General features: G+C 36.3%; 1 protein-coding gene across 4 annotated transcripts; it reads right to left on the reverse strand.

Moving 5' to 3' along the window:
• On the reverse strand, nt 1-27,960 carry nr5a1a (nuclear receptor subfamily 5, group A, member 1a). 4 transcript variants are annotated; one of them, XM_087264022.1, is made up of 9 exons: nt 27,873-27,960; nt 27,739-27,779; nt 25,485-25,592; nt 23,328-23,469; nt 17,328-17,767; nt 13,417-13,575; nt 7,326-7,445; nt 4,575-4,719; nt 305-1,314 (listed from the first exon to the last, which is right to left on the reverse strand). In XM_087264022.1, exons 3-9 carry the CDS (start codon nt 25,584-25,586, stop codon nt 1,058-1,060), a joined length of 1,365 nt encoding a protein of 454 aa, XP_087120148.1. In that variant the 5' UTR covers nt 25,587-25,592; nt 27,739-27,779; nt 27,873-27,960; the 3' UTR covers nt 305-1,057.

The raw sequence follows: 27,960 nt of genomic DNA on the forward strand, positions 1-27,960 counted from the left end.
TGGTATGAACTGTTTAGATCGCTTTAGTACAATTTGTGTATGATAATAGACGTGCACAATATGTGACTTTTTAAAAGCAATAATACATTTATGCAGTCATAAACATGTTTTGGCAGTTAATATATGACGGTGATTTGATGCTTCATAAAAGTTGCAGACGCCTTTACCAATATCAAAATGCTTTTGTAAAAAATAGTTATTCTTTACACCGATTAAAAAACCGGCTACAATAATACTACTATAATAAGGAAAATCCGCTAACTGTAAAACTAAATATGTATGTTCTTAACTGTTTGTTCTTAATTGTTTTGTTTTATTTATTTTTACTGTCTGTTTAGACAATGTTGTAGCACCTTTTATGCCCAAGACAAATTTCCTCTCGGGGACAAATAAAGTTAAACCTAAACCTAAATAAATTGCTCTTGACAAATGAAAGAGCCAAGCATACAGCCCACAACAAGGTGTAAAGTTATTGCGTATCATATTTAACAAACCGTTGACTGCGAATTTTGCTCACATGGATAATTGAATATTAATCAGATGATGTCATTACGCTGCTGTGCCGTCAGCCAATCGTTGCATTGCTGATCATGATTTCGAGGATGGATAGATCTGTCCTTCACAACACACGCAGCGATCTCAGATCAGTTCCAGACATTCTAATCTGATTCGCGAACTTGTTTGAAGAACCAAATTAGCGAGAGATCAGTTATCAAGATTAACAGATCCAGGATCTGCCAAATCATCTTCGATCATTTAAGCGAGGTACGAAGAACGGACCTTTGGTCCTGTTGACTCCCCTCTGGTGATGTTATGGGTGTTTATTGCTACATTGACTTCCAACAGCAGGTGGCACTGTCTGAGAAAACAATCGGTGTGTGCGCGCAGGTCTGAGCGTGCAGTTGGGTCTCCGGGCCTGCAGCTTCACCCTACTCGTTATTTTGGGAAAAGTTTGGGAACTGCTCTGGAAAATGCTTCTTGATTTCAGAATCTCTATCTTACTACAAACCAGACGGCAGTGTGTGAAAAGCATGTACGTGCGTGTGTGTGTGTGTGTTCACTGTGCGCTGGACCTCTTGGCGTGCAGCATCTCGATCAGCAGGTTGTTGCAGGGCACTTCTCCACACAGGTGTTTGTAGCAGAGGAAGTCTTCGGCCTCGGCGCTCAGCGAACGCAGCTCGGGCAGCCGCAGGATCAGCTGACTGAAGCGCTCCACACACTGCGGGTACGAGAAGAGTGTGTACTCCAGCAGAGCCCCGTTCACCTGCTCCTGCACGCTCTCCACAAACTGCGGGTTCTCCAGGAGCTTCACGTCTGAGGAAGACACACACACACACACACAGGTATTCATCATCATCATCACCTCCCAGATTAGACACGTATTCAGTCAGTCAATTTAGACCTTTTTCATAGCTGCTGCATGGAGGGCGCCATCGCGACCAGCGTCTTCCGGTAGAATGCTAAACACTTCCGTTTACAGCGTGTACAACTGGTAATTTGCGCTCAGGAAATGGGTTTCAATGACGTTTTTAATGGATAACAGAGTGTTTTTGTGACACACAACTTAGAAATGTGTCTGTTAAAGCCGTTATAATCTGTCACATGTGGTTCAAGCGCGTCAGAAATACGAGAAAAACGTTCTCCTAGCTCACGTGTCTGCCGTCAGAAATACAGTGTGTGTGTGTGTGCGTTCCCGGCCTGTCAGCTGTTAGCGCAGCGGCTCTTCAATACACACACACACACACACACACACAGAGAGAGAGAGAGAGAGAGAGAGCAAACCAGAGTACTGGCATGAAACTTAACAGGTATGAAAGTCATGCAATTTACAAAAATGAGCAATAAAAGTCTGTTATTGATCCTCTGCTGCTGATTTGCTGTTCATTCTAATCGCGAGCCGTTTGTGTTTTATTTCGTGTGTGGTTTTCACCACGGTTTGTGTTTTTCTGTCATTTGGAAATGACACTAGTCTATATTTTCACTTTGTCACAGTTATTAAATCAGTGTGTCAGTGGCACAGTACAGGCTACGTGTGTGTGTCAAACATTTTGGTGAACTACATGTGTTTGGGCTGGTTATATATTTGAAATAAAGAGAAAATGTTGACTTTAGCCATGTTTAAACTGCAGAAGATGCCGTCTGACGAGGGGGAAACGCCTCATAGCAGCTGTTTTCCATCCTATTAGATGGCATTTCTGTAAATGATCAGTCCAGGAGATGCTGCTGATGGACAACAGTATTAGTTCAAAGAGGATAAAAGCAGGTAAAATAGATTAAAACTATCGTTTCAAAGCTGTCCAAATGTGACTGTTTACACGCATCAGCTGCCGACCGGAAGTCCTTCGCATTCTCCTTGCGCATACACGCAAAACATCATGGGTAATTTTGCGTTCCAAGAAAAAGATCTAAAGCAGGATCAGGTACAGCTGAAGTCACTCCTTTGTTAAATATTTCCCAGGTGATGTTGAACAGATTTTTTTCCACAGTATTTCCTCTAATAGTTTTTTCTTCTGCAGAAATTTGTTTTATTTCCTAGGAAGATAAGGAAGGTTTCATTACTGTGTTTGTATTGTGAACAGCTTGAAGCCTTTTAATTAGACAGCTTGCTCTGTTATTCATCTTTTACAGGTAAATAAGGTTGTCATTTTAAGATTGTGCTCTATTGACGAGCTTTTGTAACTCTTTTTTTCCTGTGTGTGTGTGTGTGTGTGTGTGTGTGTGTGTGTGTGTGTGTGTGTGTGTGTGTGTGTGTGTGTGTGTGTGTGTGTGTGTGTGTGTGTGTGTGTGTGTGTGACAATAAAGCCATTAACGGAGCACTTTAAAGCATTAGCGGAGCTCATCAGGAGAGCCATTCACACACTAATTAAAACGTTGAATAATCTTTTCACTGCGTCTGAAGGACATCAATGACTCAAAGCTGCGCACATTTAGCCAAAGAATGAAGAAAATCAATGCGAGCGAACGAGTGTGTGTGTGTGTGTGAGAGAGCAGATGATAAATTCTTCAGCTTTCTCCACGTCTTTCTGCCTTCAGATGTTTGTTTGTTTGTTGTGCCTCGCCAAACTGTAATTGGACATTTCCAGGAACGCTTTCAGACAGAGCTGGATTTATTTGTGTGAATGTTTATGAATTACTGCATTTAGGATATAATCATAACAGCAAGTGGCTCATCAAATCGGGGTTTGATGAAAAGACAAACATTGGAGCAGAATGATCTTTCAAATCTGAATTCTGCATTAAATTCGTATGTTTCTGTCAAAATAAAAGTGACGGTAATTATAAAACCAAACTGGAAAACATTTATATACATTGCTTTCATTTATAATGCACTGAATTACCTTTATTTTAGGAATTGAATATTTTTTTTGTACTTAAAATGTAAAGTTTATTTATTTTATTGTGTTTCTTGCTGTTTTGTCATTTCTAAAATGTACTAGCATTCATTCATTTTCTTTTCGGCTTAGTCCCTTTATTATTATTCTGAACTGCCAACTTATCCAGCATTTATTTTATGCAACGGATAGACTTCCAGCTGCAACCCATCACTGGGAAACACCCATACAATCTCATTCACACACATACACTTTGGCCAGTTTAGCTTATTCAATTCACCTCTAGCTCATGTGTTTGGACTTTGGGGAAAATGTCAACTGACCCAGCCGGGGCTCGAACCAGCCACCTTTCTGCTGTAAGGCGATCATGCTAACCACTGTGCCTGCGTGACGCCCCAATTAACAAGCAATTTCTGAATAAACACTGGTGGAAGTTTCAATTGTTAGTAATTGTTTTTAAGGTAGTTATTTCCAGTGTGTTTACATATTGTCATTTTACATCATTCAATCATTTATTTTCCTTCAGTCGCTATTTCACAGGTCACCACAGCAGAATGAACCAACAACTAAAGCCTCCCGAGATGAAGAAGACATAAAAGCAGTGATTTTTCATATTTATGTAGGCTAGAAAATATGTTTTGTAATATTTTAATCCTTTATATTTATATTCTATATCTATTCTTATTATATCCTATATATATCTTTAATATTTAAATGTTTTCATATGTAAAGATATTTGCCTATTGCTCTCTTGTGTGTATTAAGCAGTGTGTAGGCGAGGCGCAACTTTGCGTCGGAGTTTAGACCGGGTTAGTTTTGGTGTTTCTTGCTGCTTACCCTCACGGCCCACCGGGAATTCTCCTGGTCCTCCCGATTAGCCAATCCAACAACAGCATCAGTTGTAGTAGCAGTGAATTTTTCACAGCACTGAATATTGAACTATTTATTTTTATTCAGCTGATTATTTCTTCATTTTATTTGTAATAAAATTGCCGCTTCTAAGTTCTGTTTGTTAAAAAGCAAAAGAATCTTGCGGTGCTGTTTCTGTAATAAATGAAAAGCAAATTACTTTAGTCTCCTCCCCTTTTTGGCTGACCCAAAAAATGGTACGACCTTTGACTAAAAAACCATAACGTGATCAGAACCGTGAGATTTAATTCACTTAATATGAAAAAAAGTTTGGGCACCATTTGTTTAGCATTTCTAGCATGAAGTGTGAGTGTGTGTTGTAGTGAGACTCACTGGGGTTGAAGAGGATGAGGAACTTCAGACAGGCCATCTCTCTGCTGTCCACCTGCAGCAGCTGGAGCCGGCGGGACAGATCCTGCCCTCGCTCAACCATGCTGGACAGAGGAGGACCAGCGTCCAACACCGCCGACAGCTCCACCTGCAGCACACACACACACACATGCCTGATTCACACATGCTCCGTCTGCAGTGTGTGTTTGGTGTGCATTTACAGTTGTAGTCAGAGTTATTCGCCCTCCAGTTAATTTATTTAAACATTTCCCAAATAATGTTGAACAGATTCAGGAAATGTTCACAGTATTTCCTATAATATTTGTTCTTCTGGAAAAAGTCTTAATTGTTTTATTTCAGCTAGAATATAAGCAGTTTTTAATTGTTTTAAAGCCATGTTAAGCTCAATATTATTCGCCCCTTCAGCAATATTAGTGTTGGATTGTCTCCAGAACAAACCACTGTTATACAATGACTTGCCTAATTACCCTAACTTTACCCTAATTACCCTAGTGAAGCCTTTACATGTCACTTTAAGCTGAATAGAAGTGTCTTAAAGAATGTCTAGTCTAATATTATGTGCTGTCATCATGGCAAAGATAAAATAAATCAGTTATTAGAGATGAGTTATTGAAACTATTATGATTAGAAATGTGTTAAACAGAAATAGGCAGGGGGGGGGGTATACAGGGAGGCTAATAATTATCACGTCACATGGACCTCGCGCTATGTATGTTTTTTTTAAAGTACAGTACTCATGAAATCAAAAGTAATTGTACTGATTTTGTTAGCTCACGTTGCTAGTTTTGTGCAGAACAATTCATCTGTGCATGTCATTAAGAAAAATGAAATAGTTTGCTCTTGTAATCTTCAATTGAAATCTGGAAATGCTCTTGTTTTCATTTAAATGATCAGATTAGGTCTGTCTGAGGTAGTGGGCGTGGCTAACACACTTTACCACACCCTCCAGCTGTCAGTTTTGACAGCAACAAACAGAAAGGGTGAGGAGGAGGAGTCTTAGGTTGTAATAACTCCCCAAACCCATTTCCCCATCATTCAGAATGAAACACCGACTTTACTACATCCAATCAGCTTGCAGTAGAAAAAACAAGCCACGCCCACTATTTTCTCATTTAAGATGTCAGTCATGTCAGCATCGAATTATAAATCAACTTTCTTATGAAAATACCTAAGATGGCTGGAAGAACACATTTAAACCACTTAATGTCGCAGTCGTGTAAATCAGTGGTTCTCAAAGTGGGGGTCGGACAGTGGCGTAGCGGACGGGCCCGCAGGGCACGCACCGCGGGGGGGCCCCGCGTGATTAGGGGGCCCCGCGTCGTCGCGATTTTCAATAAACTGTTGGGAACAACTGTGGTCGAAACCAAAGTTCACACATCTGTGTTCTCTGAACACCTCTCAAGCGGTGGACTACTTCATTCTGATTGCTTGCCGCCAATGTTGCCAACTTAGCGACTTTGTCACTAGATTTAGTGACTTTTCAGACCCCCCTAGCGACAAATCTAGCAACTGTTTTGTGTGTTATTGGAGATTTTTTTTAGACTGTCATTTGTCCATACTGTACCGTCCCTACTCTTCTCAACGAGCTGCGTGTGATGCCGCCGACCCCTCCCCCGCCTCACAGCACTGACAGGCGGTCCAGTCAGTCCTCTACAGCAGCCTCTCCCACCTGCAGCCCGAGAGCAGATCACCCCTCTGCGTACCGACGACAAATGATTTAGCACAGGCAGTGTGAAGGTATTTCCCTTGTACAGTCAAACCGATCTACTTCTACTTTATTTTAACAATTTAATTGGTCCGTTTATTCTTTTCTTGTTCACAATCACAGATATTTTAGTGACAGTTTCTGAACTTGTCTGAGTTTATTCCATATGAGAGATTACTGCACATTCACTACACATCTATAATGATATACTGTATTCAAACAGCAATACATTTAGTTAAATAAACATGCTTATATAAAGTGTAGTGCAATTATAAATACCCCTTTATTAACCATATGCTGTTAAACAGAAACAGTAGAACGTGATGACGTCAGTGATATGCAAATTGACATATGACGTACCCCCCCCCTTCATCAGGGGGCCCCGTCAGCGATCCCTGCAGGGGGGCCTCTGCATTTTGCGCTACGCCACTGGGGTCGGAACCCCCCGAGGGGTTGCAGGACAATGAAGTAGGGTCGCCTGGTGATTTCCAAAAATCTACCATATTTTATCTATAACCTACTGAAGAGAAAAAAATAGCCGTTTTTAGTTACTATATAGTTGCTATAAAGTTACAATAGTAGCTTATAGTTAGCAGTTCTATTGGATTGTGACTCCTGGGGTAATTACATTAAAGATACAGCAATAGCGTCAGACGAAGATTGATTTTATAACACCAGGTTAAACTTTCTGGCCCATTTACAGCTCTGACATACATTTAAAACATTAAATGAAGAATAGACTTGGGTCTATTGGTGTGCCTTTGCATTTATAATCGCTGTATTTATAACCACCTCCGAGGATATTGGGGGTCGCGAGTCACTGGCATTGTCATTTTTGGAGTCGCGAGCCGAAAAGTTTGGTGTAAATGATCAGTTAAAGCCTTTTTATATTAATTCAGATCTTATTTTTATTCAACTACAGCAATAGCCGACTGCCTTCATCCATATTAGGGATTTCCTGGAATACAGCACACACTAAGGAAGGAGCATGTGTGAAACATGTTGATGATGTATATGCAGACGCTCACCTCCTGTCCTGTGATGAGCAGCAGGCTGCCGTCTCTCCCATGATGCACCTGTCTGCAGATGTGATCCAGAAGCAGCAGCTCGCTCCAGCAGTTATGCAGCAGACGCATCTGATCGCCCACCTGAATCACAAATCAACACGTATGATCAACACAGACTTATATAGTCTTATCATAGAGCATATTATTATAGTGGGAAGTCAAAACAGTTCAAGTTAAAATATTATTACAAATGTTTATGACACTATTGCTTTAATTATTGTTTTTTTTTTGTCTTTGCCATGATGACAGTATATCATGTTACTAATTATTAAACAAGACACTAGTATTCAGCTTAAAGTGACATTTAAAGGCTTAATTAGGGTAAAGTTAGGTTAATTAGGCAAGTCATTGTAAAACAGTGGTTTGTTCTGGAGACAATCTAAAAAATAATAACCCACACGAACAAAAATACTGTAGTGAGTTACAGTAAATATGACTGTTGGAAACTTGTATTATACTATAAATTACTTCAGCATTTTTATCATGTGGGAATTTTCAATAAAAAAAATTAATTAATAATAATAAAAAAAGAATATATATATATATACATACACAACAGTTCTGTCTGGTTCTCGAATCTGATTGGCTGATAGCCGTGAGATACTTAAGTAATATCAGCATCCATACAGCCTCTTTACTCATACTATATCACTCCGCTTGCAAGGAGTTCCTAGCAAGCTATTTAAAAAGATACAAAGTTTCAAACTGTCCCAGCGAATCCGTTTAGCCAAACAGACATGGCAAATGACCCATTTTTCATGAATGTATCCTTCAATATTAGCTATGAAAGCCCATCAGATGAAGAAGAAGATGAAAAGACGACATCAATGGAGCAACCTGCAAGAAGTGTAGCCGTTACATCAGCAGATTTGGACTATTTAGAAAAAAATCGGCATGAATACAACTGTATGGGCCGTAAAAAGTTTAAAGACATGGTTGGCTGTAAAAGAGCTCAATATCGACCTCAAACTATGAAGTAACTCGGCACTCCTTGTTAGATCTAAAGTGTCATTAGAATCTTTAAGAGATGCTTGCTCAGCTGTTTAACTGTCAGCTTATGATTTGAATCCAACACGGAAGAAAGTAGTTCCTCATACAAAAGGGTTTTTGAGACTCTCCATGTTTGATTTTGTTTTTATATACACAATTATGCCGTCAAACTGTTGTATAAACGCAATATCACACTCTTAGCAGTGCGATATGGCTGTATATCGGCACTGGTGGGGGCACTAAGGCACTCGGCCTGCGGCTTTGTGCCAACGCACGCCTCCCACCAGTGCCGATATACAGCCATATCGCACTGCTACTCGTGTGATATTGCTCATATATATATATATATATATATATATATATATATATATATATATATATATATATATATATATAATACGATGAAAATGTTCTTGCTTTGTTGAACGTCACTTGGGAATTATTTTTAAAAATCTCGTCATTTTCAACCCTATTCCAAAACCTTTACAACAATTCGGATCTCATGAAAATAAATAATAAAAATGCGTTCTGCAGTTGGTTTTCCTCTATTTGCACGACCTCTGACCCTAAAGCCCTGAGATCCAGATGAAGAGCTCAGCGGACAGACATCATAAAGCCAGAAAATCAGAGGCCTTGTGTCCGATCTGTATTTATGAGCTGCACACCTCCTGTCCTTCCTCAAACCCTCATCTTCATCCACATACTGTAAATCACACACACACACACACACACACACACACACACACACACACACACACACACACACACACACACACTCCAGATGATCCCCCACACAGCTCCATAAAACCCTTTTCAGACCTGATGCACAGTTTTGAGCTGTTGGTGTGCGAATTACAGATAAATACATATACACACACTGGCCACTTTATTAGGTACACCTTAATGGTACCGGGTTGGACCCTCTTTTGCCTTCAGAACTGCCTGAATCCTTCATGGTGTAGATTCAACAAGATACTGGAAATATTCCTCAGAGATTTTGCTCCATATTGACATGATAGCATCACACAGTTGCTGCCAATATCCTGTTCCATCACATCCAAAAGCTGCTCTATTGGATTGAGCTCTGGTGACTGTGTAGGCCATTTGAGTACAGTGAACTCATTGTCATGTTCAAGTAACCAGTCTGAGATGAACCATGCTTTATGACATGCTGCGTTATCCTGCTGGAAGTAGCCATCAGAAGATGGAGACACTGTGCTCATAAAGGGATGGACATGGTCAGCAGCAATACTCAAGATGAATCCACCACTGATACAGGCAGGATGATCCATGCTTTCATGTTGTTGAAGCCAAATTGTGAGCCGAGCATCCGAATGTGTCAGCAGAAATGGAGACTCATCAGAGCAGGCAACGTTTCTCCAATCTTCTCTTTTTCAGACCATTCTCTGTAAACCCTAGAGAAGGTTGTGCGTGAAAATCCCAGTATATCAGCAGTTTCTGAAATACTCAGAGCAGCACGTCTGGCAGCAACAACCATGCCACATTTAAAGTCACTTAAATCCCCTTTCTTCCCCATTCTGATGCTCGCTTTGAACTGCAGCAGATCGTCATGATCATCGTCTAAAATGCATTAAGTTGCCGCCATGTGATTGGCTGATTAGAAATTTGCGTTAAGCAGTTGGGCAGGTGTACCAATTTCTAAACATAATAGTTTTTATAATGCTACAGTGCTACAATAATAACAGCGAGTTGTTCTGGAGACAATCCAAAACTAATATTGCTGAAGGGGGCTAATAATATTGACCTTAAAATGGCTTTAAAACATTTAAGAACTGCTTTTATTCTAGCCGAAATAAAACAAATCAGACTTTCTCCAGAAGAACAAATATCATAGGAAATACTGTGAAAAATTCACTGCTCTGTCAAACATCATTTGGGAAATATTGGAAAAAATTCACAGGAGGTTGAATAGTTCTTCGGCTGTACACAGATCTGCTGGATTTATTAACAGTATTTAAAGTAAGTAATTATAAGTAACTGTAATGAAACTTTCTAAAAATGATCATTTAATTAATACTCTGAAACTCTTCACACCAAACACTTGCTGTGATGAAAAATGCGACAGGATTCCTGCACAGATTGCCATTAGGCGTCTCTGAAAGCAGTGACGTGCGACTTCATTTTCCCGCTCGTTTCCATGGCTACAGAGGAATGCGCTGTGCGGGAAAATATGCGACGGTCACGCAGGTGTGAAAGTGCGAAGACAAAAAGTTTGAAATGCTGCATGATTTGCTTGAATTGGTCAGGGCAGGCAGTCATTATAATGCGTGTGGAGACGAATAACTGAGGCATTTATATGAGCTGTAGCAGACTGTACTGGTGTCCACACTGTATCTGCTCGGCAATGGCAGCAACAATGAAGCTCCTGTGAGTCACTGCTCGGAACAGCAACTAAGTGTCCAGATTCTGCTCAAATTCCTCACAGGATATCAATCTGGGCCCAAACGCTGGGCTGTTAAGATGCTGGCTTGTATATTTGACCAAATGTTTGACAAACCTAAATTTTGGGTTAAAAAATGTGGTCGAACTTTACAATAACCTTCCATTAGTTAACCCTTTAATGCATGAATTATGGAAAATATTATCCAGATTTGTTTTATTTTTAGAATTAGCACTTTAATACGATTATAAAATATGAACTCATTTTAATTTTTAACACAATTCAGCTTCATTTGACCCAAACACTTTACCATTTACAATATCGGTCCATTGGTTAACACCAATGCATGAATTGTGGATCTAGATTTCTTTAGTGCTTTTAATATGATGGTAAAATTGAAATCCAGTTTTATTTGACCTAAAACCTGGGTTAATAGAATGTGGTCACTTTTTTCCATTAATTATTCCAGGCCTGTCCAAACTCGGTGGAGGAGGGCCGGTGTCCTGCTGAGTTTAATTGAGTTGATTAGCTGCTTCAGGTGTGTTTGATTAGGGTTGGAGCTAAACTATCCAGGACATCGGCCCTCCAGGACTGAGTTTGGACACCCCTGTGTTAACCCTTTAATGCATGAATTATGGAAAATATTATCTAGATTATTATTATTATTTTATTTTATTTATATATTTTTTTATTTTGAATGTTAGTACTTTAATATGGGCGAGGCAGTGGCGCAATAGGTAGTGCTGTCGCCTCACAGCAAGAAGGTCATTGGTTCGAACCTTGGCTCAGTTGGCTTTTTTGTGTGGAGTTTGCATGTTCTCCCTGCCTTCGCGTGGGTTTCCCTCCCTGCCATCGCATGGGTTTCCTCCGGGTGCTCCGGTTTCCCCCAGAGTCCAAAGACATGCGGTACAGGTGAATTGGGTAGGCTAAATTGTCCGTAGTGTATGAGTGTGTGTGTGTGAATGTGTGTGTGGATGTTTCCCAGAGATGGGTTGCAGCTGGAAGGGCATCCGCTGCATAAAAACTTGCTGGATAAGTTGGCGGTTCATTCCGCTGTAGCGACCCTAGATTAATAAAGGGATTAAGCCGACAAGAAAATGAATGAATGTTAGTACTTTAATATGACGGTAAAATTTTAATCATTTTTATTTAATTCGGTTTTATTTTACCCTTTTTTTACACCCAAACTCTGGGTTAAAATGTGTAGTCACATTTTGCAAAATGGCTCATTTAGTTACCTCTTTTAAAGCATCAATTATGGAAAATAATATCTAGATTTATTCATTTAAGTACTTTTAAGTACTAGGTTTGTTTTATTTATTTATTCTTAATATTAGTACTTTAATATGGTAAAATCGAAATACATTTTAATTTTTGCAAATTAAGTTTTTTTTGACCAAATTTTTAAAAACCCAAATACCGGGTTAAAATGTGTGGTCTCACTTTACGATAAGGTTCCATTAGTTAACCCTTTAATGCATGAATTATGGAAAATATTATCCAGATTTGTTTTATTTTTAGAGTTTTTGTACTTTAATATGGTACGTTTTAAATTAAGTTTTATTTAAAAAATACTGTAAGTGTAAAAAAAAGTGTAAAATAGGACAAAATCACAGCTGAACAAATTCTTGATGACATTTTATGCTATTTATATTAGCTCAATTATGAAGAACAATAAGCTAATATCAATACATTTTTATTAACTTTCCTTCGTTCATTTTATTTTCGGCTTATTCCCTTTATTAATCCGAGGTCGCCACAGCAGTATTATTTTTCATTATTTTTCAATTAATCATTATTTTCATATTTTTTGTAATTAACTAATGTTAGCAAGGATTTAACAATTACTATATAATACATGTATTATTTTTTTGTTCATGTTAATAAATGTGTTAGCGAACAGTAACTAAAGGAACCCTATTGTGGACGTGTCATTAAAATTTAAAGTCCCTGTGAAAAAACCCCGTGACAAAATTTGAAGAAAATATAAACTAAATAAAAGCTTACAATCTTTTTTAATATCACCTTATACTTCAGTTTCTTATCAAATCTTCTGACCAATCAAACGCCCTCTAGTATCTGACATGCCCCGCCCCCTTCAACACACTCTCACCAACTCTCACTAGCAGAGCTGTAATAAAAACAAAGCGCTATTGGCTGTTTTACAAAAAGGAGGCGGAGCTACTATATGCCCCGCCCTCTCTTTATGCACCAGTTCAAATTACATCACACATCCAACAAATCTGCATATTTCAAACCACTTAATAGATATTTAACCACATGTTGGGTTAAAACAACCTTCCATTTCTTTAAATAAAAATATTACTTCAAGAAACTGCGAAGATAAAACACTAACAATAGCATCTTCGTATTTTTTATGATGTTTTATCTATTGTGAAGGTTTTATTTTGTTACTCAAAACTGTTTCTTTCTTTTGTGTAAAGCGCAGGGAGAATGAAGTTTTAAAGGCGCTACATATAAACATAAATGATTATTATTATTATTAATATCAGAACGCCCTACGTCTTATCTTTACCCAATGCATGATGTGGCGACAATAGCAGGCGTTCTCCAAAATAGCGTCTTTTAATAGACACAACACTGCTTTGTCTGATGGGAGCTGTGTAAACACGCAGGGTTTGTCTTATCTGGGAGCCGTACCTTTAGTTCCTTGAAGAAGACACAGCTTCTCGCCCACTCCACGATAGAGAAGAGCGTCTGGTCGGCCATGACACACAGCAGGCTGAAGGGTCGCGATTTCTCCAGCTTTCCTCTGCCACTCTGCTCCTGGTGGAGATACGCGCAGATCTTTCCTCTCACCTGCGCACGCACACACACATTTTATTCAGAGTGACTATACTAGGGTGGCACGGTGGCTCAGTGGTTAGCATCCACTACAGACAATTTAGTTAATTAATTCCCCTATAGCGCACGTGTTTGGACTGTGGGGGAAACCGGAGCACCCGAATGAAACCCACGTGAACACTGGGAGAACATGCAAACTCCACACAGAAACACCAACTAACCCAGCCGAGGCTCGAACCAGCAACCTTCATGCTGTGAGGCGATTGTGCTACCCACTGCGCCACCATGCTGCCTGCATTTCATGTCAAATGCTAAATTACCATCTAGCATTCTCTCAATATTTTACTCTTATAATATTCTGTATTATGTCTGTTATTTTGTTCATTTCTGCACCGACACCTCGAAAGAAAGATCAACATTGATCTGCTTCATGGTTGGACTGCAGTCTCGGTTCATCTCTCTATAAAGTAGGCATATAATGCATAATTCGAGCCAACGTTTTTAAGCTCCAAATTTATAATGAAAACAAAAGTTATTAAATGTCTGATTTAGGGCTTGCATAGACTAGTCGACTAGTCGAGCGGTCGACTACTTCAACCACTAGTCGGCGCTCTCAGAAGCAATCGACTACTCGAGCGTGCATTTACCATTAACGACATCAAAACGACAAACGTATCCAACAAACATCACGATCCAAGGTTAAAGCTTCCAACTACAACTGAGGATTAAATTCAAGATTATTTACATTATCAACATTAACACCACAGGGAATTTGATTTAGAAAGTAGCGACTGCCCAACACTGTATATCAGCTACATTCCCGCATAAAACCTGCTTTCTAGTGTAAAACTGTTGCGCACTTTGTGAAGTTCATTTATAAACAAATTTCGAGAGGATCACGTGCTTATGATTGGTCACAGCTGTTCCAACTTTAGCTAACGACTGATTATCCTATCAGACGATCCTTAACTCACTATAAATAACCAGACTTTTCTCATCTCAATATCTTCGTCTTGACGAAAATCCCCCCCACCCAACCCTACTTTCCCTCCTTTCAAAGGGCGTCACGGTGGCCAGCGATTAGCGCTGTTGCCTCACAGCAAGAATGCCCCTGGTTTAATTCCTTTCCAAACCAGACGGCATTTCCTGTACGGAGTTTGCTCGTTCTCCCCGTGGTCGCGTGGGTTTTCCCCGGGTCCTCCGGTTTCCTCCCACAGTTCAAAAACAAGCACCCTAAACAATTAATCCAAATACTTTAGCTAAACTCCCGAGTACACCTTTCAGCATCCATATCTGACACTTAGCTACAACAAGCAAGAGGGGGAGTCATCGAGATCTACCTGAGCTCAAACTCCCCTCTCGCCTTGCAACGGGAGGGAGCCCAGGGCTCGAGGATCTTATAAGCTCAGGGCTCTCTCCCGGGACAGCACGCCAAACTAGCTGTACTATCAATCATCAGCTAAGTGTGAACCCTTGAATTGAATTTTAGGATATTGAATTTGATTTTCTGATTTTCTTCATCTTGAAAATTTGAAACTGTATTTTTACAAACCCAATATCTGCAGTCTAGGAATTCAGAACACAAAAAATCTGACGTTTGAAATGCGTCTAAAAAAAAATCAGACTTGAAAAGTTCAGTTTGCTTAAATTTCAGATGCTCAGTATTCAAGTTATGAAATTCAAATTCAAAGTAAGGAATTCAAATTCAAAACAATTTTTAACAGCATATGAAAATGACGATTTATTAACTTACAAATGTCAATAATTCAAATGAACAATTCAAATTCCGATTGTTTTGGCATATTATTAGCTCCATAGAGCAGTGTTTCTCAACTGGTGGGTTCAAAAGAACCCGGTCAAAAGAACAACAAAAGTTTAATTTTCAACTTATTTTGACTTTTATTTTGAAATGCGTGCACGACAACCCTACCGTTTGACATGTGAAATTTCATTTAATGAAAGCAACAAATATATTAAAGTGCACGTACGCCCCCAAATATGTAAAGTATGGATTTACAAATATTGATGACAAATAAGACTTAAAGCCTCAGTGTGTCATAAGTAGTGAGCTGCTCTCACAAGAGAGCACGAAACCTTCTAAATTAAAACGACATTTAGAAACCAGACAACATGATTCAGGGCTCAACAATAAGCACTGCCCGGTGGCCCAGGGCCAGCATGAGAGACACTTGGGACATTAGACCGGATCCTTACTGGCCCGATTGGGACAGTGCTGCCTTGTCACTTACATTTATTTGTTTGACTATTTGTCAAATTGCAAGTTTGTGCTTTTAAGTCTTTAAGCACTACCTTGTCTGTGATGTAGAAACGTTTCCGGTTCCTCTTATCTGATTGAGCATGCTATTTTTTTCCGTAGCCTGGTAACAATCAGTACAGCAGAGAAACGGCAACATGGCGGCAACATCAAATTATAAGGCTAAAAGAAAATGTCTGTTTCTAACATCTTGGAAGTGGACATTTACGTGGGAACAACACGACAAAATAAAAATGAAGTGATGCTTTGCACAGTTTTCCGTCAGTTTGACAAGTCATACCTCCACATTTTCCATCCTGCTCTTTTTGCTTGCACAACACTTTTATTTACATTTTTGAAAGTATTGAAATTTTACAGACTTTATTTTTGACACTTTATTTAAAATATGTGGCTAAAAATAGCTATTAACTTCCCTTTTTTTTGGTGGGGCCAGTGAAAATTTTGGCAGGGCAAGTAAAAATCTGAACCACTGGCCCGATCAGACCAGTAGAAAAAATCCTTAGCGTTGAACCCTGTGCTTTATTAACTGTTTAGTTCATGGAAACTGAACCTTTCCTTCCCCTAACCACTATTACTCTGTAATATTTCTATAATTTGATGCATTTTGTTAAATGACAGTGATAAAATATTGTTTATTTGTAAGTCTTGGTGATGTTCTTATGATTTATCTGTCACTACTTGTGTATGGTAACAAATAAATACAAATGAATTATAATTCCTAAAATTATATTATAGTTCCTGAACATTTGGGTCGCGGCTTGATGGCCATGTAAAAATGTGGGTCCCATGGCCAGACCAGTTGAGAACCCCTGCCATAGAGGATCGTGATGCCAGCTCAGCATCCTGATGTCAATCCGCCATCAGCAAGTGTCAATAGCATTGTCTATCGACCCACCCTTAAGGCAACTTTTTTAATACTAACAGAGAAAGAGCTACAGGTGAAGCCAGAATTATTAGCCCCCCTTTAAATGTTTTCTTTTTTTAAATATTTCCCAAATGATGTTTCACAGATTCAGGAAATTTTCACAGTATGTCTGATAATATTTTTTTTTCTAGAGAAAGTCTTATTTGTTTTATTTTGGCTAGAATGAAAGCAGTTTTTAATTTTTTATAAACCATTTTAGGGACAAAATTATTAGCCCCTTTAAGCTATATATTTTCGATAGTCTACAGAACAAACCATCATTATACAATAACTTACCTAATTACCCTAACCTGCCTAGTCAAGCTAATTAACCTAGTTAAGCCTTTAAATGTCACTTTAAGCTGTATAGAAGTGTCTTAAAGAATATCTAGTCTAATATTATTTACTGTCATCATGACAAAGATAAAATAAATCAGTTATTAGAGATGAGTTATTAACACTATTATGATTAGAAATGTGCTGGAAAAATCTTCTCCTTTAAACAGAAATTGTCGAAAAAAGTAAACAGGCGGGCGAATAATTCTGACTTCAACTGTAAATCTGCATGCATTTTTTTTTGCTTCATACCTGCTCCTCATCTGGGTCGCAGCTCTGCAGCTCCAGCACCAGCGGCGGCAGCGCAGGGTTTATGGGGACACTGTGTGGTGAAGCGCTCAGGCATCCATCAGCGTATGAGTAACCCAGCGTGGAGTCCGGAGAGCTGGAGTACGCGTCCGGATACTCGGCTTTGATGGATTTGGGTAGAGACGGAGCCGTGTACTGATACTGTGCTGGGAATGAGCCGTAATTCTGCAGAGCGACTCCGAGAGCAGGCGGAGGACAGTCATAGGGAGACTGCAGACCTACAGAACTGAACTCTGTCTGTCCCGACAGCAGCGTCCCGTTAGCCTCCAGTTTGAAGCCGCTAGCTCGGATTAAAGCTCGCTTCTGCTGCTTTAAGGCTCGGTCTCGCTTGTACATTGGGCCAAACTTATTTCTTCCACCTCTCATCCGGTCTGCACGCACAGCTGAGAAGACAAAGAGAGAGAGAGAGAGAGAGAGAGAGAGAAATAATGCATTTATGTGGTCATACTTTATGTTAAAGGCACAGAAAGTTGGCAGAAAATATATATATTTTTATATTTTTTATAATATTAATTTTAATTCAATTGAAGATAAACTGAGATAAAATAAAAGAGAGAGGAATAATGCATTTGTGTGGTCATACTTTATATCAAAGGCACAGAAAATTTCTAAAATAAATACAGTTACTCAATATGTTCTTATGTACTATAAATATAAACAAATACTTAATAATTAATCATTATAATAAATAATAAATATTAAAAAATAATAATACATTTTAATACAATAATAAAATATTTGTTTTATTGTTTATATTAATGACACAATTTTATTATATTACATTATATATATATATATATATATATATATATATATATATATATATATATATATATATTATAATTAATATTAGCTTATAAATAATACAATTAAATAACAAATATATTTAAAGCTCGAGAGACTGCATAAAAATTATTGTTTTTTATGGATTTATTAGGTACTTTATGGGTTTGAGTAAAAAGCAAATATTTGTTTTATTCTGCAAAGGTCTAATAAAATAAAATAAAATAAAATATGCACAATAATATCATTGGTGTAATAAAATATCATGGGTAAAACAAAAATAAAATATCATGGGTAAAATAAAATTAAATTTCATGGATGTAATAAAATAATAAAAATTAAATGTGCACAACAATATTATAGGTATAATAAAATAAAAAACTAATCAAAAACAAACAAACAAACAAACAAACAAACAAACAAAAAAACTAATCATCCAAACGAACATGCACAATAATATCATGGGTGTAACAAAATAAATTAAAATAAAATAAAGTAAAATAAAAATAATGCATTTATGCAAAAGAAAATAAAATAAAAAATCATGGGCAAAATAAAATAAAATAGTAAAATTTAAATCTAATTAAATATGCACAATAATATCATGGTTAAAATTAAATAATAAACAAAAACAAACAAACAATAAATTAATCATCCAAACAAATATGCACAATAATATCAATTATAAAATAAAATAAAAATATCATGGGTAAAATAAAATATCAAGGGTAAAATAAAATAAAATAACAAAATATCATGGGTAAATCTAATTAAATTTAATTAAATATGCAAGATAATATCATTGGTAAAATAAAATAAATAAATAAAATATGCACAATAATATCATGAGTAAATTTAAATAAAATAAAAAAATAATCAAAAACAAACAAACTAATCATCCAAAAAAATATGCACAATAACATTATGGGTGTAATAAAATAAATAGCACGAGCACAAAATTACAGCAAAATTAACAAAAACAAAAATAAGTAACTCCAGTATCTGACCACAAACACAGTCCTGTACAAAATGCACCAGAGCATACTCTCATAGAGAAATCAATAATAAAAACAGACAAATGATGAATTCCTAAACATTATTTACATTCTGCGGATGAACTTTTCCTGAAACAACTAGAAAAGCAATTCTGTGTTATTTTCGGAGCAGCGTGATTAAAAAAGCCAAATACAGCCAGGAATGCTTGGCACGGTTTACAGGGCAAAAAAGCAACTGTATCTCTCTCTTCATATGGAGATTTTCAGCTGGTTTTGTGAACTCTGAGACTGAAGTCTGCATGAATCAGCGAGTCTTATCAGCGCGTGAGGAATGTGTCACAGGCGCGCGCGGAAACAGGTGCTTCTCTGCACTCGGCCTGGGAATCGCGCACACACACACACACACATATATATACACACACACAAAGCCAAATACGAGACCCACGAGCCTCCAAATTAAGTGCAGTACAAATTAATAACGTACCAACTATATATATATATATATATATATATATATATATATATATATATATATATATATATATATATATATATATATATAAAACTATATATATTAATATTCAAATTAATATATATATATGCCAACTATTCCAGCATGTGTTTTATGCAGCGGATGCCCTTTCAGCTGCAACCCAGTAATGTGAAACACACAAACACACACACACTCATACACTACGGCCAATTTAATTTATTCTATTCCCCTATAGCGCATGTGTTTAAACTGTTTGAGAAACCGGAGCACCCGGAGGATACCCACACCAACAAGGGGAGAACATGCAAACTCCACATAGTAATGCCAACGGACCCAGCCGGGACTCAAATCAATGACCTTCTTGCTGTCAGGCCACAGTGCTAACCACTAAGCTACCAATTATTATATTTATATATTTAATTATTTTTAATAAGGCAAGGCAACTTATAATATAATAATAAAAGAAATAAAAGAAACTTCAAATTAAAGGTAAAAATAAAGCTATAAAGGTAATGCTTTGTATAATGTTTTGATATAAAATGTATTGTATATTATGCTTTTTTAATCAGACACACTTCCCTTGTCCCATACAAGGTTTTTATCACCTATATAAAGTTGAATAAAGTTATAATAATAATAATAATAATAATATAATTCTAATAAAATTTACCTTAGAAGTTTAACTCTTCTTTTTATTTACTCCAGTCAAACTAAAATAAATAAAAGATTAACAGGAAATACTGTGTTCTTTGTTAAACATATATAAATAAAGAATAATAGATATTTCACACGAATAATTGACTTCAGCTGTTTGCAAATTCATATGCAGCCACTAGACTTTCATAAAATGTTTTAAAACCTCATAACACATTTAATGTTTACTGCCTAGTGCTAAAGATGTATTACTGTGTTAAGCCTGGACAAAAATCTGTATGTTTATTTTCATTTGGGTTTTAAATCTATAATGAGTGAAAGGCATTCGAGGGGATTTTTCCAGAACATCATTTGGCAACACTTTGCAACAGGTTGTCATTAGTGAAACTCTTATCATCTAAAAATGAGCAATAGATTTGCTAATATCAGCATATATTAATCCATTAATGAAATCAAATGTTACTGCAGTGTCAGCTAACATTAACAAATATTAATAAATGCCGAGTGAAGCTAAATGGTCAAATAATATTTCTTGCAAATTATACACACACACACACACACACACACACACACACACACACACACACATACACACACAGTTGAAGTCAGAATTATTCGCCCCCCTTTATTTTTATTTCCCAATTTCTGTTTAACAGAGAGCAGATTTCATCAACACATTTCTAAGCATAATTGTTTTAAGAACTCATCTCTAATAACTGATTTATTTTCTCTTTGCCATGATGACAGTAAATAATATTAGACTATTTCTTTTTTAACACACTTCTATACAGCTTAAAGTGACTATTAAAGGCTTCACTAGGTTAATTAGGATTACTAGGCAGGTTAGGGTAATTAGGTAAGTAATTGTATAATGATGGTTTGTTCTGTAGACTATCGAAAATATATAGCTTAAATGGGCTAATAATATTGACCGTAAAGTGGTGTTTAAAAAGTTAAGAAACTGCTTTTATTCTAGCAGAAATAAAGCAAATAAGACTTTCTCCAGAAGAAAAAAATATTATCAGACATACTGTGAAAATCTCCTTGCTCTGTTAAACATCATTTGGAAAATATTTAAAAAAGAAAAATACTATATATAATAAATATCCCATAAACCAACTTTTTGTACTTAATGAAAAGAAAAATGCTATAAATGACTAATGAATATAAAATGCTAGAAATGCTATGTCATATTTGGAAGTATTAGCAAACCTTAAGAAACTGAGAATTTTCAAGTAGTCTCTTATTTTTTTATCCTTTAATGTGTTTTTAAACCCTAACTAAAAGTCCTCATAATACATGATATGATCATGTAATAAAGCATTGCACTGGTCCACATTCAAACACTTCTAGTAATACAATCAATGCACTCAAGAAGATTTCATTTTCCACAAGAACAAATACTATGGTGGTTTATAGTAAACACTACTTTTTTTTTTTTTGAAGCATACTATAGTAACTTGAATTAGGCTGCGGTCACATTGGACATTTCTCCCTATAGACTTCCATTCAAACATATGCGAATGCATCAGAGCGGAAACGCAAGCTTGTGCAACAAGCTTCGCAGTTCGCTGCATTCCAAAGTTCAAGCTTGGAGAACTCTGAATGCGAAATCACATCACGTGACAGCGTGAGACCAATCGAAGATCAAAACATGACCTCTCTGGGCAGAAATAAATATGGACCAATCGCTTACTTTTTTAAATGTCTAATCATCTTGTTTAATCCCGCCCCTTTTCACAGCGCAGTACTACAGAATTTTGCTAGCTCAAACTCTAGTGTGACCGCAGCATTAATCTGTTGTGGCGATTGTACAGTTGCTAAACTAACAACTACAGTATTTAATCTGTTGTGGCGAATGTACAGTTGCTATGGTAACACAACAACTACAGTTTTAATCTGTTGTGGCGATTCTACAGTTGCTATGGTAACACAACAACTACAGTTTTAATCTGTTGTGCCGATTCTACAGTTGCTATGGTAACACAACAACTACAGGTTTTAATCTGTTGTGGCAATTCTACAGTTGCTATGGTAACACAACAATTACAGTATTTAATCTGCCATGGCGATTCTACAGTTGCTATGGTAACACAACAACTACAGTTTTAATCTGTTGTGACGATTGTACAGTTGCTATGGTAACACAACAACTACAGGATTTAATCTGTTGTGGCAATTCTATAGTTGCTATGGTAACACAACAACTACAGGTTTAATCTGTTGTGGCGATTCTACAGTTGCTATGGTAACACAACAACTACAGTATTTAATCTGCCGTGGCGATTCTACAGTTGCTATGGTAACACAACAACCACAGTATTTAATCTGCCGTGGCGATTCTACAGTTGCTATGGTAACACAACATCTACAGGTTTTAATCTGTTGTGACGATTCAACAGTTGCTAAGGTAACAACTACAGGATTTAATCTGTTGTGGCAATTCTACAGTTGCTATGGTAACACAACAACTACAGCATTTAATCTGCCGTGGCGATTCTACAGTTGCTATGGTAACACAACAACCACAGTATTTAATTTGTTGTGCCGATTTTACAGTTGCTATGGTAACACAAAAACTACAGTATTTGATCTGTTGTGGCGATTCTACTGCTGCTTTGGTAACACCAATGATAGCATTTATTCTTTTGTGGTGTTTCTACAGTTGCTATGGTAACATCATTTATAGCATTTAATATGTTGTGGTGATTCTAGAGTAACACAACGACTATATAAACAAATGACCCTACTGTAGTTTCTACAGCTACTGTATATAGTGTATTACACTACAGCACACCACAGTTTACTGTAGTAAACTTAAGTATATTACAGTATTCATTACAGTACATCTCTATTTTAAATACTTCAGTATGCTAGAGCATTAATTAGCATTGTGTATTAAATACTGTAATATATGCACTTTAGCATGGTTCAAAGGAACTGCAGTATTTACTGTAAATGACTACAGTAATAGACATTTGTTGTGTTTTCCCCCACTTATGTTGTAGTGTTGCTCACCCTCAAGTCTCATGCCGACACTCAGACACTTCTGGAAGCGGCAGAACGGACATCTTTTCCTCTGAGTTTTGTCGATGCCGCAGTCCTGGTTCTGTGTGCACGTGTATCTCTTGTTATTCTGAACTGTCCTCTTGAAAAAACCCTGACATGGTAAAGCACAGTAAACAGTGTGTTCCGTCAGACGGTTTAAAAACGCTTTACAGCTCATACAGTAATTGCGTTGTTAAAGTGTTAAATTAACATGCATTTCTTACATTATTTTGCAAACACAACAAATAATTATGGAAATTTCTAAATGTTCTCTGAAAGCTCAATAGATTTCACTTTTAAAAACATCAGTTCTTTTCTAATTTTTTAAAACACTCTATTAATTATCATTCTGTTAACATTATTGGAATATTCTGTAACACTTTAGGTCACTGTTCTTGCTATTAACTACTGGCTTATTATCTGCCTATTATTAAGATATGAACTGTTCATTAGTAGTTAAACAGTACACTGCAAAAAATGCTTTTCTTACTTCAATTTTTTCTCTTAGTCCAAATATCTAAAAGTTCTCAAATCAAGAAACATTTTCTAGACAAGCAAAACATATTGTCTTGTTTTAAAAAATAATATGCCATAATGAAGTGACTTTTTCCTTAAATCATGCTAAATAATCTGCCAATGGGGTAAGCAAAATAAATTTATCACAAATCGAAAAACAAGATTATTTTGCTAACCCCATTGGCAGATTATTTCGCATGATTTAAGGAAAAACTCACTTCATTTTGGCATATTATTTCTTAAAACAAGACAATATGCTTTGCTCGTCTAGAAGTTTTTATTTAAGTATTTGTAGATATTTGGAATAGAAACAAGACAAACAAATCTAAGTAAGAAAAGCATTTTTTGCAGTGTATGCTTTTATTCTGCATCCCTAATCCTACTCAATCACCTAAACCCAACTTCTACCTTAAAAACTATTAAGAAAACAGCTAATTAGTAGTTTATTAAGCTAGTAGTGTTAATTAATGGTTTGTTAATACAGTGAATTGTGACCTAAACTAAAGTGGTACTGATATGCTTGGAAAAAAAGTTACATTCCAAAAGAAACATTATATTAATAATATCTCAAAAGTTACTTTAAATGTTCTCTGTACATTCTGAAACAAGTAGTTACTTTTAAAATGAAGTACATTATAAAATTGTCGTTTTTATTAATAAAAACAGGAGTATCCAACTAAAACGTTCCTGAAACACACACCAAGTAGCCTAGTTATAAATTACGTTTTTTGTTTACCTTTCTGAGAACACAGAGACCAGAAAGAAATGAATTTATGTTATGTTAACATTAAATTACATTAAGTGATTTTTTAGGAGTGACAAGACGAACTCGTAATGTAAATTATTCACACGACACCCATTAGCTTATATATATGAACGCTTGTTCATTAGGCTGTGCCAGTTAGCCTATAGTTACACTTTAGAAATTAATTCTGAAGTTCTAACAGGAACATTAATCTACATATTAGGATATTAAAACATTATGTAAATCCGCGTGCATTATGACTAACAAATCACCGAATAAACGTCGTTCAAAAAATTAGCAAAAACAGCAGCTCAGCTAATGATGCCAATAGAGGGGATACAGCAGGGGCGGGAAATTAACGATGATTATTATTTATGAAATAATCCATCAACTGTTTTTTATTAACGTCTCCCTCTACCCTAACCCTAAACACAACCATCACACTAATGTAAAAACAGTATTATACCGAGTATTATTTATATTACTTAGCTACTAAAGTCCTCATTAACTCTATTGTATTAAGGTCATAACGTTACACACACAGGAATGTAAAACAGTAACCATACCAAGTATTCATATTACTTATTAAATTGCTCATAAATTGTCATTTATTATCATCTACCCATAATCCAAGCCATACAGTAATGTAAAAAAATATTATTGTTTTACTGATGTGAGCTGTGTCTAAACTTTACCGTCAAATAAGATAACAGGGAAACCATTTACTAACAAATAATTGAATCGTCGTTAATAAAACTAGCTTTGCTGTTTTCTAACATTGTTTATATTAAAACAACTTATTAAATGTGTCATAAATCATTTGAAACGCGTTTCCGATAAGAAAAGAAAGAGAAACTGTGTCGTACCTTACAACTTTCGCAGGTCAGAAGGCCGTAATGATAACCGGACACTTTATCTCCGCACACCGGGCAAAGCTCCTCCAAATCCTCATCTGCTCTGAAGTCCATCACCGTCTGACACAGACACACACCAATTAACACATTCACACTCTTTCAATGATCTTTCAATAATCACTGAGTAGGAAATAAAGCATGCATTATCTTTTTTTTACTTGAGCACGTGCATTCTGACAATGGCATGACACTGAATGTAGCATCGCTTTAATCTACAGTAATACCTCAATATTAAAGTGTCACACTAAAATGATGCGTATTAAAATAATAAGGCTAGAGATGTTGAGTTCTCGATGCATCCGTGTGTCATGTATGTCTGGACTGAAAAGATGGATATGATCGTATTGACTCGTGTCAAGCCTCCTATATGGACGTGACCACCCACTTGCCCACTCCCACACACACACCAACGATCTTTAGTTCATTAATAGTTTATTTATCTTATTTTATTTGACATATTTTACTTTATATAAAAATGACAGTTTTAAAACGACAATTTAACATTTAACTATTTAATTCTATCATCCTAAATACTCCTACTATTTATAATTTACCCATGAATAAACTGCACATTTATATTATTATTAGTCTGTATTAATAAGCTAAATAATTGGACAGGCTTTCTTTTTTATTGTGATCGTTTCCCTCCCCTAATATTTTAGGATAAATAAAAGACCTTGAAGCATTGCAAATCTATTCAACTATTAAAAAAACGCTTGCTGGAAAATATACAGACACAAGGGTAACGTTAGTTTGTATATTGTAAATGCAAGAGACTATATTTTAACCAATTTTTAGCTTTTAGTGACTGAGAAAAAACTATTTAATTGACATCTACTATCATAAATAACACACGAATGAAAACCTTCCTGTAAATGTTTGATATAGTCTAGCATATATTTAAAATGTGGTGTTTATTAAATAATAAATCACAATGTAGTGTGGCTATTTGTGCAGTAGGTTATTTAAATGTTATTAACAAAGGTATGACGATGATTCTTTGTTATGATCTAGGCTAACATTTTGAAAACAAGACGATTAAATGCTAATTATCATCAATAATATACGTCAATAGCTTACATTTGCATTGCATTTTAATGTCTTTTGTCTTTAAGAAATCAAATTCAATAAGAAATCACAATGTGTTGTGGCTATTTGTATATAAAACTGTTATCGACTTAAAATATTTTAATACATAAATAATATTCTGTTGTGATCTGTGCATATAGCCTAACATAGCTAGTTTCCCTGAGACGGGTTGCGGCCGGAAGGGCATCCGCTGCGTAAAAACATGCTGGATAAGTTGGCGGTTCATTCCGCTGTGGCGACCCCAGATTAATTAAGGGACTAAGCCGACAAGAATATGAATGAATGAATGAATGGAGACGCTCAGATGCTAATTATTAACAATAACCTAACGTAATCTTATTTACTTGCATTTTGATGTCTTTTTTCTCTAAGAAATCAAAGTCGGTAATAAAAAACAGTGTGGCTATTTGTTTATTATGCTATTTAAATGCTATTAATTATGTATTTTAATATTTAAATTCATTTTTGTTGTGATCTGTACATATAGACTAACATATATATTAAAAACAAGACGCTCAGATGCTAATTATCAACAATAACCTAACGTTAATCTATTTGCATAGCTGTCTTTATATCTCTAAATCAAAGTCGATAGAAATCAGTGGCTACTTGTATATCAGGCTATTTAAATGCATTTAACTCCGTGTATTTTAATATATAAATTCATATTCTGTTGTGATATGTACATCTAGGCTAACATATATTAAAAACAAGACGCTCAGATGCTAATTATCAACAATAACCCAACATTAATCTAGCTGCATTGCGATGTCTTGATATCTCTAAGAAATCAAAGTCGAAGAAATCACAAAAGTGTGGCTATTTGCATACTAGCTATTTAAATATCATCAAATCAATATATAAATTCATATTTTGCTGTGATCCGTTCATTTAGACTAACATGTATTAAAAACAAGACGCTCAAGTGCTAATATCAACAAAAACCGTATAGGTTAATATAGTTTACTAGCATTTTGACGTCTTTTATAACTTATATGCCTTTACAGTGTCAGAAGTGAAATCTAAAATGTTTTACGAACAAAAAAAGACACTAAATAAAACTCATACTTATTTCATAATGATTATTTTTGGAGTTTTTCCTCCAAAGCGCACTCACCGTTAAAATGCGCGTCCAGCATGCGCGTGCTCGTCCCTCAGCTCCGGTGTCCGGTAAAGAAGAAACAGCGATGGATCCGTTTAGTCGTTCAGAAAGTTCAAGAGTGAATTTTAAAGGTCAGGAGAGAATCTTACAGGTCTGATGGGTTTTTTTTTTCTCGGCGTTTGATGGTGTGGATCAGATTCAGAGAGATGGTCTTCATTGGACAGCGTGCGCTCATGT

The sequence above is a fragment of the Danio rerio genome, chromosome 8 (genome assembly GCF_052040795.2).
Source record: "Danio rerio strain M-AB ecotype USA chromosome 8, GRCz13ab, whole genome shotgun sequence".
Classification (NCBI taxonomy): domain Eukaryota; kingdom Metazoa; phylum Chordata; class Actinopteri; order Cypriniformes; family Danionidae; genus Danio; species Danio rerio.